The sequence below is a fragment of the Myotis nattereri genome, assembly GCF_964212035.1.
Source record: "Myotis nattereri genome assembly, chromosome: 1".
In the NCBI taxonomy this organism is placed as follows: domain Eukaryota; kingdom Metazoa; phylum Chordata; class Mammalia; order Chiroptera; family Vespertilionidae; genus Myotis; species Myotis nattereri.
In genome coordinates this window covers 36297172-36310611 of record NC_138075.1, presented here as the reverse complement: position 1 = coordinate 36310611, position 13440 = coordinate 36297172, and the positions used below count along the sequence as shown (strand labels likewise).

The 13440-nt window shown below is 34.9% G+C and overlaps 1 protein-coding gene and 1 pseudogene across 2 annotated transcripts in view; both read left to right on the top strand.

Moving 5' to 3' along the window:
• ARID4A (AT-rich interaction domain 4A) overlaps positions 1-13440 on the top strand; it is a 65309-nt gene that overhangs the window by 2944 nt on the left and 48925 nt on the right. The window contains exons 3-8 of the mRNA XM_081104371.1: positions 449-559; positions 1404-1469; positions 2214-2304; positions 11625-11704; positions 11789-11883; positions 13278-13410. Of these exons, the coding sequence (XP_080960497.1) occupies positions 449-559; positions 1404-1469; positions 2214-2304; positions 11625-11704; positions 11789-11883; positions 13278-13410 (576 nt within the window). The remainder of the gene's footprint in view (positions 1-448; positions 560-1403; positions 1470-2213; positions 2305-11624; positions 11705-11788; positions 11884-13277; positions 13411-13440) is intronic.
• LOC308527042 (keratin, type II cytoskeletal 8-like) lies at positions 8411-10176 on the top strand (annotated as a pseudogene). The gene is made up of 2 exons: positions 8411-8437; positions 8714-10176. The product of its transcript is annotated as a keratin, type II cytoskeletal 8-like (transcript).

The following is a 13440-nucleotide window of genomic DNA, read 5'->3' as shown; positions in this document are numbered from 1 at the left end:
ACTGATACTTCCCAGTTTTTGTTTGTTTGTTTTTAAATATATTTTATTGATTTTTTACAGAGAGGAAGGGAGAGGGATAGAGAGTTAGAAACATCGATCAGCTGCCTCCTGCACACCTCCTACTGGGGATGTGCCCACAACCAAGGTACATGCCCTTGGCTGGAATCGAACCTGGGACCTTTCAGTCCGCAGGCCAACGCTCTATCCACTGAGCCAAACCGGTTATGGCCCAGTTTTAATTTAAATGTTTTATGTTATCAGGATATAGTTTATAAAATAAAAGATTGTTAATAAAGTGTTTGCTTTGGGGTATTTTTGAATTATCACTGATACTAATAAACAAATAGTGTTACTGTTTTTATTACTTAAACACAGCCTTTTAATGAGATTTGAATTTGGAATAGGGGAAAATAGTAGTGAAATTCACATTTTATGTTCTTTCCATCAGGCGGCTGATGAGCCTGCCTATCTGACAGTGGGAACTGATGTAAGTGCCAAGTACCGAGGTGCCTTCTGTGAGGCAAAAATTAAGACTGTGAAAAGACTGGTAAAAGTTAAGGTAATTTTTTTTTCCTTTTTATGTAACAGCATTACTAACTCTAGATTGAAAAGTGTTGGGGAGGAGAGGCATACTTCAAATCAACATTTCTTTATTGGATCATTATTTTGTGCAAGCACTGTTATACATAAAACTATAGGAAAAGCACATTAAGGTTTGAGAAATAACAAAATGAGAAATTATTTCAAAGTGCTTCCATGAAAATACCATGTTCATGATACTTCTTATCTTTTGGATCTTTCCTGTTTGTGGCATCATGCTTACTTAGGCTGTAATTTCTTTTTGCATGATGTTCACATTGCGACGGTTTCAAGTGAATAGGAATAATAATACAGTGGGAATTGTGTTTTCAAGCTAGCATTAAAAATGATTTAGGAAATTTATTTTTAAGATGCTTTTATGACCAGAAAAAACACACATTATTCGTGTGCAATATTTGGAAATATAGAATGTACCGAAGGATTAATGCCCATAGCTTACCTCTTAGAAATACTAATATTAACATTTTTTGTGTTTCCTTATAGTAATTTTCCTATATAAATGTTTTTAATAATCTTAGTTATAGTTCATTAACTCAGCAAACATTTATTAAGTGCCTATAAAATGCATTGACATTTGCTAACTGCTGGGCCTATAAGTGATGATGGAGGACTAGAGCCTTCAAGGAGCTCACAGTTAATGAGAGAGACAATAAACATAAATACAAGGCAATGTAATAAGTATTATAACAGAAGTAACCACAGGATGCTAAGAAAGCATAGATTAAAGACATTGTTGTTAGAGTATTACCAGAAATGTATTGTTTTAAAACTAACATGAATTATTGTGCAAAAATATTTTTCAGGTACTTCTGAAACAGGACAATACTACACAATTGGTGCAAGATGACCAAGTAAAAGGTCCTTTAAGAGTACGTATGTTCTACAGTTTAAAATCTGAAATGATGAATAATTTATACAATAACTTACTGAGTTTTACATTTGTAGATACAATTTTAAAATTTTAGAATGTTAGAGAACAAAAATACAAATGTGATGTTATAGAGTTGGTATAAATTATGATAATACAATGGCTATTTCCTTAATTTAAGAATGTTAAACATCTTATGGGAGCGTAACTTTTAATGAATATAAACATGAGTTTTCAGCGCCTCTTACTTTTGAATTCTTTGATTTAATGCTTCATTTTGATGTTTAGGTTGTTATATATATTTAGCTTGCTAAATAATATACTAATATAAATCTGAATCTTGTTATTCTTTCTAACATACCAAGTAAACTGTTGACTTTATAATTAAAGCTATTTTTGCTGTGTTGTATGGTTTTTCGGTTCTTACATTCCACAGTTTTCTTGAAGACAATGTGTTATAGTGAAAAGGCTCTGAAGTAAAACTGAAGGGACTGGGTTCTCACTGTATCCTGCAGGTTATTTTCTCTTTCTGAGCCACAATTCTCAATGTGTAAGATAGGGGTAGTAATAGCTTTCCTATGCCAAAAGGGGGCTCAAACGGCATGATAAATGTATGAGCACTTTTAATGATAAAGATCTATTCAATATAAGGTAGAATTATTCTAAGTATTATTATTTTTTCACCCAGGTGGTAGTGATTTGGTTTGTTTACATTTGGAAATGAATTTTTCATTTTGTGTTTTAGGTTGGAGCTATTGTTGAAACAAGGACATCCGATGGATCCTTTCAGGAAGCTATTATCAGCAAGTTGACAGATGCTAGTTGGTATACTGTGGGTAAGTAGTTAAGTAGTAATTTAATCCATAGGATTGGATTTGTAGGTTGCATATACCTCTGTTTTGTAAATACACTGAATCATTATGTTGGCAGAGAAATATGTATTCTTTCCTGTCACTTATCTCTTATAGTAACTTGGCTTTTGTGGCTATTTCATCCAAGATTATATGGTAATTTTTTTTCCACAAGAAAAGTCAGTACAACTTAGTGTTGTAAATAATCAGACTTTTTAACTTTCTGTAATTACAATTAGGATTGCATAGTTGCAATCTTTTAGTGTTGCTGTCTGTTTTATATAAGGGTAGTGTAGATGTTACCATGGGATTCACTGAGTACAAAATTCTGACCAGAGTAGATTCAAGCCTGGGTAATCATAGTTTAATTTTTATTTTTTATTTATTTATTTATTTTTTAAATATATTTTATTGATTTTTTACAGAGAAGAAGGGAGAGAGAGATAGAGTTAGAAACATCGATGGGAGAGAAACACCGATCAGCTGCCTCCTGCACATCTCCTACTGGGGATGTGCCCGCAACCCAGGTACATGCCCTTGACCGGAATCGAACCTGGGACCTTTCAGTCCGCAGGCCGACGCTCTATCCACTGAGCCAAACCGGTTTCGGCCATAGTTTAATTTTTAAAATATGACACAGTGAGGGTAAGGAAGATAAATGTCCGATAGCTTTGGCAGCACATATACTAAAATTGGAACGATACAGAGAAGATTAGCATGGCCCCTGTGCAAGGATGACACCCAAAAAGAAGGAAGGAAGGAAAGAAGGATGGAAGGAAAGATAGATATGTGCTACTAATATGAATTCACTCTTAACATTCCATGCATAACCTTATAGTGGCTTAAAAAAACTTTACTGTAGTGAATAGCAAGTGTTATAACCCAAATAAATTAAAACCTAAATGTAGTGCTTATATAGTTGCTGTCATTATGTTGATGAGAATATCAGTAATTAACATTCCTAAATTTTCTCTCAGTACTTCCAAACTATACAGTCATGTGAATAACATCCAGTCCTTGTTTTTACACTGAACATCTATCTCATTGTTTGTTTTTATGTTATATCTTGGTACAAATAGTATGACAGTGATGTGGTATCCTTGTAGAAGTAAGAGAAATGGCTCTTAGATTTACTTGATTTGTTGCTTCGAGTAAAAAATATTTATCTGCAGTTGTTCAAAGCTGTGAAGAACATGCTTTGGTTAACAGTTGTACTTCCTGTCCCTCCTTCTACCCCCTTGGCTTCTATTAGTACTAGTAGCAATTTACTGAACATGACTACTACACTACTATTTTCTAACTATTTTTATTCTAACTATTTTTATCCAGCCATCGCTGGATTTCCTAGAAGTTGGTATTGGTTCACAGTGGTCTATTATTCTGAACTACATATTTTTTTTTAATATATTTTATTGATTTTTTACAGAGAGGAAGGGAGAGAGATAGAGAGTTAGAAACATCGATGAGAGAGAAACATCGATCAGCTGCCTCCAGCACATCTCCCACTGGGGATGTGCCCGCAACCCAGGTACATGCCCTTGACCGGAATCGAACCTGGGACCCTTCAGTCCGCAGGCCGACGCTCTATCCACTGAGCCAAACTGGTTTTGGCTGAACTACATATTTTTAGGAAGCTTAGTTGTGGCTATTGGTAGATGTTAGAAGTTTAAAAACTAAGCTAATGTTTACTCTTAGAGAGTAAGTAAATACAGTTTTGCTATATTAAATAAGGCAGTGACAAAAATTTCAAGAGTTGTGAGCAGAATCATGTTATATGATGCATGTTCAAATACTAATACCTCATTCTATTTGGTGTCCAATATCAAGCTTGTATTCATAATACTTGTATGGTTTTATTGATATAATACGCTTCTGCAGAAGCAATACTTTTCAGGTTTTCACATTCTTGATTTCTAGAACCTAGAATAATCCTTCAATTGTGAATAGCAACCTCTATCCTTTACATGAAAGGCATTTTAGCATTTCTAAAAACTAGTTGCTACTGAGCATTCTCTATGGTGATTTTCCCATCGGTAATTACAGAATTACAGAATTCTTGTTCTCAAAGAATTTAGAATTATAATTACACATAATTCATGTATCACAGTCACTAGTGTACATAAGAATCACTTGGTGCTTGTTTAAAAATTGAGATTTGAGGACCCCAAGTCTCTCTAATTTAGTAGATCGGGAGGTGGCAACCCAAGAATCTTTCTTTTTATATGCACAATGGCTGAATCTAATGTAGCTAGTACACACTTAGGAAAACAAACCATACTTGGAGAAACAGAGACTTATCCAGGAGAAAAATTAAAATTTTTTAAGATCTTTGCATCTGTGTAATGAGAGAATTATCTAAAATATTTAAGGCATGAAGAGGCAATATTCATTTAATTGTACTCAATATAGCACTCTACTATAAAGAATGTTTAGGTATTGAAGGATGTAGACTACATAAAGGATGATTTGAATATAATGAGCTTAACCCATTGTACGCCATTAAGCATCTGTAGACACAAGCAGCGGACCTTCCCCACATGCCGCACGTCTATTAAAAAAAAAAAATGTTTTCCCTATGTGGCAGCCCTGACCAACTTTAAAATCATTTTTCGTGAGAATTTTCAGCTGAAAATATTCAAGAACACCCGAATTGTGAGTAACATTTATTTTTATAATATTCATTGCAAATTGATTTTTTAAATTAAATTCAAAATGTGGCGTGTGGGGATAGTTTCGTTTTGGACGCGTGATAGTTAACTGGTTAAGAGAGGCAAAATAAAATGATCTCTTACAGGTCATGAACTTTCTATATTTTTCTTTAAGTGTCTACTACCTATTTAATTGCTCTTTTCTGAAAATTTACTTGATTTCTGGTTCATAGGGAAGTGCTGTATAGGTAGAAACAGAAAGTTATACAAAGTATGAATGTTTTTTATGACTTTTGAAGAGGTCTTGAAATATGTCAGAGTATTAAAAACGAAACAAAGGAGGATACCCTACTGCTGGTTTGGATCGAACAGGAACAATGAGTCAGTGATAGTAACATGGATATTAATTTTTCCTATTATAGCTTAATAACCAATTTTGAAAGAGGTTATAGATCTACTACAACACAATTTTTCAAAATCTAATAATACTTTGCCTTCTAATGGTGAACAGTAAATAGCTCCAGCTCATGGATTTTTTGTTTGTTTTTTGAACCTTGGGAATATTTCCTATCATAAAACAGTGCTTCCTAGCATAGTTTATTCATTTGGCAGTTCTGTTCCTTGCATTAAAGATAAGGAATCTGTAATGTGTGGAATTGTGTTGTTAAATGTCCAGTCATTTTAAGAGTATCATAATTTGGAATAGAATTCATATCTACATTTTTCAATATTGCCATTAACTCCTGGTAAATACAACTCTCAATAAGACATTCTAAAGCTACTCCTCTTTTGCCTTTTGGGGTATGAAAATAGCACATTGATTTGAAAAATAAGGGGAAAAAATGGCTGTTAAATTTAGTAACTTATATATAAAATGTACATATACATTACATATCAGATTTAACACTAAAATCTATTTGATCATTTATGTGTTTTTGTGACATTATTTTTTTACATTCTTAATTTTTTTATGCCTTATAGTTATTGTTCTGCACATGCATCATATCAGATCTCATGGAATTTCTAGTTTAGATTAAACTGGTGAATGGACTGACATTTCTTTTGGAATGCGCAATAGGCTTTATAAGGTTTTTAATTTAGTTAGAGCCTCTTCTGACAAGTTGTTATAACCAAAATCAACTACAGTATGTTTTCAAAACTAGGTGGTTATTCCATTGACTAGAAAATTGTTAAGAAAAAATGTACTAAACAACAAGAAATCTATTCAGTCCTGTGATAGGCTTTAACCCCTTGTTTAAATGGCCTTTCATGAGACTTAGAATTCCCATATTTTAATCTTAATTAGACATTTGAATGTTAATTTCTCAAGTTTCCAGATTCCTGAAGTTTTTTACCTTAGCTGTTGAAGGACTCAACAGATGATTTTATGAGTAACAGAACTATTGATTTTTCCTAGGGAATGCATCTATTTTTAACTTTAAAGTTTTTACTCCATTATGTGAAATATTTCGTTTATCATAACTGCAATACACAGACATAATAATACTTATTTTTCCAAAGTCAGAATTCGTTCATTTTATACCTCTGCTTCATACCTATTTATTATACATTTTGATCCCTCTTGACTAAATTGTAGCTCATTGATTAACTTTCTGATTCTCAGTTTCTTTATCTATGAAAGGAAGGTAGTAATTTCTGTCTGGTAGAGGCTGCTGTGAAACTTAAGTGATAGCCAATTATATAGTGGGTAAATAAAGCTAATTTACTATTATTATCTTACTATCCTCCAGCATCTAACAGTGTTATGATAGACTACTATGTATTTAGTAGTTAGATTAGATCCTTGTTGGCTTTGTTTCTTTAAATTCTAACAGGTTAGGATTAGGCTTTGTATATTATATTGTTTGCATTGGTATTATTTTGCCTCGAGTGAGTAAAGTTAATTGAGAGAGTCTCAGCTTTATCATTTTTCTCAAATTAGGTTTTAGTATTTATATATAATAACAGATACTACTTTTGTTATATCCTATTGCACTCTATGAATAATCTATTTAAATGCAAGTATAAGAAATTTCATAGAATTACTAAATCCTAATAGCCTTACGTTTTTGTTTTTTTCCTCTTGGCATGCTGTAGTATACATCTTAAACTGAAAGAAGCTAAGTTTACTAAGTACACCAGTTACTTATTTCACTTATCAAAATGCCAAAGTCACTTTTCAATGCCTGCAAATTTTGTGTTCTTTTAAATGATTCTTAGAAACTATAGAGAAAACTTCTTATAGGTAGAACTTTCATGATTTTGATAATTAGGATATCATGATTAATAGGTCTACCTTGCTGTTGGATTTTCTATTTGCCTTTCAGAAAATCTTGAGAAATCACATGGCTTAACAGACTTGTTAAAGAACTCAAATACACAGTTTCACATAGTTTTGTGAATTTTAAAAAAAGTCTTTACTGTTTCTCTTCTTTCACTTGAAGAGGGAAGGGTTCCTATGTAAAGCTGTGAAATTGTTTGCTCCACAATCTGCTGTTGAGAAGTTTCTTTGGTTCTTAGGTTATTTCTACTGGTAGTAAATAAAATGTGATGAGTGAAATTAATCTTTTCTTACAAAAATCTGATTTATTTCAAAATGGTTATTTTGAAAAACAAGAATTAATTATGTTAAACTTGAAATTTCTCATAAAAAACATTTTGACTTGGGCTGCCATTGATTTTAATGATAAAAAACTGGGTAAACGATTTTGTGACCTAAATTTAATATTAATTGATCTTACAGTCTCATTTTCCTTCCTCATACTTCCACTTAAATGTGTGTGTATATAAGTATATATGTGTGTGTCCAGTGTTACCATCTTTGTAATGCAGGCATCAAGGAAAATTGGAACTTTGAAGATTTTATTCTTTAGTATCTTACGGACTTTAATATTAATGTGAAGCATTATTTTAAATTTGGTATGATAATTTTATGATTTTGAATTTTATAAAGAACAGTGGTTTATTATTAGCCTTGACCCCATATGAATCATAATTTTGATACAAATGTTTGTTTAGAGCACTGTTAATCAAGAATAGATTAATGATGTAATTGTTGAAAGGTGCTGTTTTATCCTGTCATTGTGTTTGTCTGCAAGTGGTCATTAATTTCTGCATCATTGACAGTGTATAAAACAGCTGCTTTGTGGGATCATTAAAGTTCTTTGAATAGGTGCTTCAGGAGCTGTTAATTGCCTCTGCATTGTCTCCTGCATGTAAGAGAATCTAAGCTAGATGTCTTTAGTCTAATAAAAAGAACTGACTGTGGTAGATAAATATTGAAGAAGTAGAGTGCTCTTATATAATTGAATTTCTGGCATGAAAAATTAAGTTTATGATTTGAAGGCAAAGTAATAATAAAACAACTCTTTAAAAAAAAAAAAAAAAAAAAAGGCAGGGATGGCCTGGCCAGGTAGCTTACTTGGATAGAGCATTATCCTAATATGCCAAAGTTGCGGATTTCATCCGAGGTCAGGATACATATTAGAATCAACAAATGAAATCTTAAATAAGTGGAACAACAAATCAATATTTCTCTTTCTCCCTCTCCTCCTTCCTCTATCTCTAAAATCAATTTAAAAATTTTAAATGCAGGATTTTAATTATATAGATAGCAAAGTAAAATATCTAAGATATTACTAAATTCAGGTAATGCAAAATTTTCTTTAATTAATACTAACCTATTTTGTTAGAATGGAAAAACATCAAGCAGCTTTTTGGCTCCTTCTTGAATCTGTCTGGTTCAGCCTCCTTGCCTCTACTCCAGTCTTCGCCATGTCCACAAGAAGACCTACATGGTGTCCACCTCTGGCTCCAGGGTCTTTAACAGCCGCTCATAACTCCAGTGGGCCTGGCACCCAAATCATCTCCTATGGTCTGGGCTTCCAGGCCATCTTGGGCTCTGGTGGCCTTTTCCTGGGTGGGCAGCAGCTACTGGGGTGGCCTGGGGTTACGACGGGTGGGGAGTATGGGGAGCATCACAGTTGTCTAAGTGAACCAGAGCCTGCTGAGTACCCTGAAGCTGGAGGTAGACTCTAACATCTAGGCTGTGTGCAACCAGGAGATGGAACAGATCAAGACCATCAACAAGTTAGCTTCCTTCACCAATAAGGTGCGGAGCCTGGAGCAGTAGAGTAAGATTCTGGAGATCAAATGGAACCTCATGCAGCAGCAGTATACAACTCACAGTAACATGGGCAGTGTTTTCGAGAGCTGCATCAACAACCTTTGGCAGCAGCTGGTTCAGGAGGCAGAGTTTGGCAACATGCAGGGACTGGTGGAGGACTTGAAGAATAAGTACGAGGATGAGATCAACAAGCGCACAGAGATGGAGAATGAATTTTTCCTTTATAAGAAGAGAAGCTTACATGGATGAAGCTTACATGAACAAGGTAGAGCTGGAGTCCCACATGGATGGGCTGACCCTGACCGATGAGATCAACAAGCAACTGTATGAAGAGGAGATTCATGAACTGCAAAGATCTCTGACACATCTGTGGTACTGTCTATGGACAACAATTGCTCTCTGGACCTCAATGGAATCATTGAGGTCAACGCCCAGAATGTGGACATCGCCAACCGAACCTGGGCTGAGGCTGAGTTTCTGTACCATCAAGTATGAGAAATTGCAGATGTTGGCTGGGAATCATGGGGGTGACCTTTGCTGCACGAAGACCTAGATTTCTGTGCTGAACCAGAACATCAGCGGACTCCAGGCTGAGATTGAGGGCCTCAGAGGCCAGAGGGCTTCCTTGGATGCCGCCATCGATGATGCCGAGCAGCGTGGGGAGCTGGCCATCAAGGATGCTCAATCCAAGGTGATTGAGCTGGAGGCTGCTCTTGAGAAACACCAAGCAGGTCGTGGCCTGGAAGCTGCACAAGTACCAGGAGCTCATGAATGTCAAGCTGTCCCTGAATGTGGAGATCGCCACCTACCACAAGTGGCTGGAGGGCGAGGAGAACCAGCTGGAATCTCAGATGCAGAACATGAGCACCCACACCAAGACCACCAGTAGCTACTCAGGTGGGTTGATGAACCCATCTTACAGGAACCTCAACTGTGGTCTGGGCTTCCAGGCCAACTTGAGCTCTGGTGGGAGCTCTGCCTTCTTCAGCCACACCAGCTCCTTCAAGACGATGGTAGTGAAGAAGATTGAGACCCCAAGATGGGAAGCTGATGTCTGAATCATCTGATGTCCTCCCCAAGTGAATGACTACCGGGGTCCCTCCTGTCCTAGCTTTGGGAAAGGAGCTGTGCCGGGGAGCAGCGGGCACAGGAAGCCCTGTCTGAGGCTCAGCCCCAGACCTAGCTCACCCTTGGGGTGGGGGAATTACTGCCTGGGGGACCACCTCTTTCCCATGCTCCCAACTAAAAGTCAAGTCAAGTGGTTTTTCCCCCCAAAATAAAGCCCTAGCTGGTCTGCAAACCCTAAAAAAACACACATACAATGGAAAACCATCTAAAATTATGAAAAGCAGGATTAAATCTTAAAGTAACAATTTTTGTATATATATGTTTCCATCTTCATGTTATTTTCATACATGTACAAACATTTGTTGATATGTCTATACGTTTTAAGTATCTGAAGTAAAGACTCCATTTAATTTATTTCTTCATAATGCTGGACAATCGGGTGTCTTCTGAGAACATTTTCTTTTTTGTAAGCTTTGTAAGTTCTAGATGTTAAAATCAGTACATTTCTGCAAAATTAAACCTATAAAATTATCAAGATAATATAGCTACTTATATGGTAAACATTAGTTGTTAATTGTTAAATTCTTTGCCCCCATTTCCTTAAAGTATTTTCAAGTAGTTTTGAAGAAGTGTGATTTTTAAAAATTATAGAAGTAAAAACTTTTAAGAAAAGTTCCATGTAATTTTGACTAATTTTTTCAGAATTTTAAAAAAATTTTCAGCTTTTTGATGTTTTCCTCGTTTTAACCATATGTCTAAACTTCTTACATCCTCTTCTACCAAAAGAGAAAAGTTGAATCTTATGACTTTAGAACAGCGGTTCTCAACCTGTGGGTCGCGACCCCTTTGGCAGTCGAACGACCCTTTCACAGGGGTTGCCCAAGACCATCCTGCATATCAGATATTTACATTACGATTCATAGCAGTAGCAACATTACAGTTATGAAGTAGCAACGAAAATAATTTTATGGTTGGGTCACATGAGGAACTGTATTTAAAGGGCCAGAAGGTTGAGAACCACTGCTTTAGATGCTACTATGGTAGGTTATCATACAAATAACTAGAAGAATTAAATAATCCAACATCATTATCAGAAGTCAATTTCTTGAAGTTAGAGGTACTCCAGTGATAACTTGAAAAAAAAAACACACCCATAACACTTCATTTTTATAAACCAGGTTTTTGCTCATTCTTCTAGGAGTAAAAGTAATTTAATATTTGTGTTTTGACTATGCTGCTAATGGTTTAAGAAGGTGACTGGAGACAAGCAGTTGGGGGCAGCCATTTAACTTGTTTGGTACCTATAAAATGAAAAATGTGCTATGTACATTTTAAAAGGTTTTGAAAAATAACCAGTTATGGTTTTTGCAATTATTAAGCCCTAGATAAATAGCAATGACAGCATTCAGTGCAGTTATATTTTTATTTGTGGACATAAATTTTCCCTTTTTCGCTTATTACAGTTTTTGATGATGGTGATGAGAGGACATTGAGACGCACCTCACTTTGCTTAAAAGGAGAGAGACATTTTGCTGAGAGTGAGGTAAGGTGACATGGACTTTTGGAGTTGAACAAAGGATACTCATGTAGAGAAAAATGTGATTTAATTTGTTTGTTTCTTATCCAGACACTTGATCAGCTTCCATTAACAAATCCAGAGCATTTTGGAACTCCAGTAATTGCAAAGAAGACGAACAGAGGAAGGAGGTCATCTCTTCCTATGTGAGTGTTAACATATACAGTAACATTATAGTAATTATTATAAATTAAACAAATGACTTTTCTAGGATGGCTAAATTTGGGTAACTTTTTCATCGCATCTTGTTAGATATTCTGTTAGATATTTTACCCTGCGCCAACCTTGTTCTTAATTTTTCCCATTACTTTGTCAGTAATTATCACACTCTTTTTTCAGAAAGGTTATTTTTGTTTTGAATTAATTACATTGCCAAATTCCATAATTGATACAATTTTCTTATTTTTAGTGAGTATATATAATTTTTTAACCTTTTCATTTCAAAAACATTTCAAACTTAAAATTTTTAATTTTTATTTTTGAAAGTATTACAGATGTCCTTTTTTCCTTCCTGCTCCCGCCCAGTCATAACGCACTATTGTCTGTGTCCATGGGCTATGCCTATATGTATATAAACTCTTTGGTTAATCTCTCCCAGCCTCCCCCACCCCTCTCAAACTTAAAATTATAAAGAATATTACAATAAACTTAAATATATTCATCTAGTTTCGCTAATTGTTAACATTTTTGGCACATCTGCATTGTCATTTTCTCTTTTTATAGGTACATATTACACTGTTTTAAATAATAACTTTAATTGGCTGAACTATTTAAGAGGAAGTTGCAAGTGTCGTGACCTTTTACCTCTTAAATACTTTACCTAGGACACAACAAGGACATTTTCTTGCATAACCAAAGTATGATTATCAGAATCAGAAATTTAACAGTATAGAATGCTATCTTTGCCAGTTGCCCAAAATAGCCTTTATAGCATTCCCTGATTTTAGGATGCAATCAAAGATCATGCATTGCATTTAGTTTATATGGTTCTCAAGTCTCTTTTAATCTGGAAAAGTTCCTCAGCCCTTTTTGTGTGTGTGTGTGTGTGTCTTTTCATGACATTGACATTTTTGAAAAGTACAGGCTAGTCTAAATTGTTCTTTGGTATGGGTTTGTTTTATTGTTTAGTTATCTAGGTAGGTCATCTAAATAACCCCTCAGATGTGTTTTCATAATCTGTCAGGAAATTAGAGTTCTATCATCTGGCATACATAAAAAATAGAAGGGAATCTTTTCTAAAAATGTGTTTGGCACAGTAAGTTCTTCATGGTGACATAATCAGGCTTTTCTGTCCCAGTGGGTGGTTGGCAGGAGAGCTTAAGTTCGTGTCCTCATTGATCTGGTGAAGTGGACTCAGTTACCATGGGTGTGTCAGGACTACTTCTGTGGGGCTAGGAAGTGTCTAGCTCTTCAATTCAAATAAGAATAAAAAGGGGTAATACAGATTAGAAATTGAGTTGTATGTATTCAATTCACACCACTCTGACTATATTCAAAGTGGTTTATCTTAAGATTATGATAAAATTATTTTGGCTTTTAGTAATGAAGATGAAAAGGAAGAAGAAACTAGTGAAGATGAAGATGAAGATAAGCGACGTCTCAATGATGAATTATTAGGAAAAGTTGTAAGTGTGATATCTACTTCTGAGAAGACCGAATGGTATCCTGCATTGGTGAGTAAGGTTTCTTTCCAAAGTTAATCA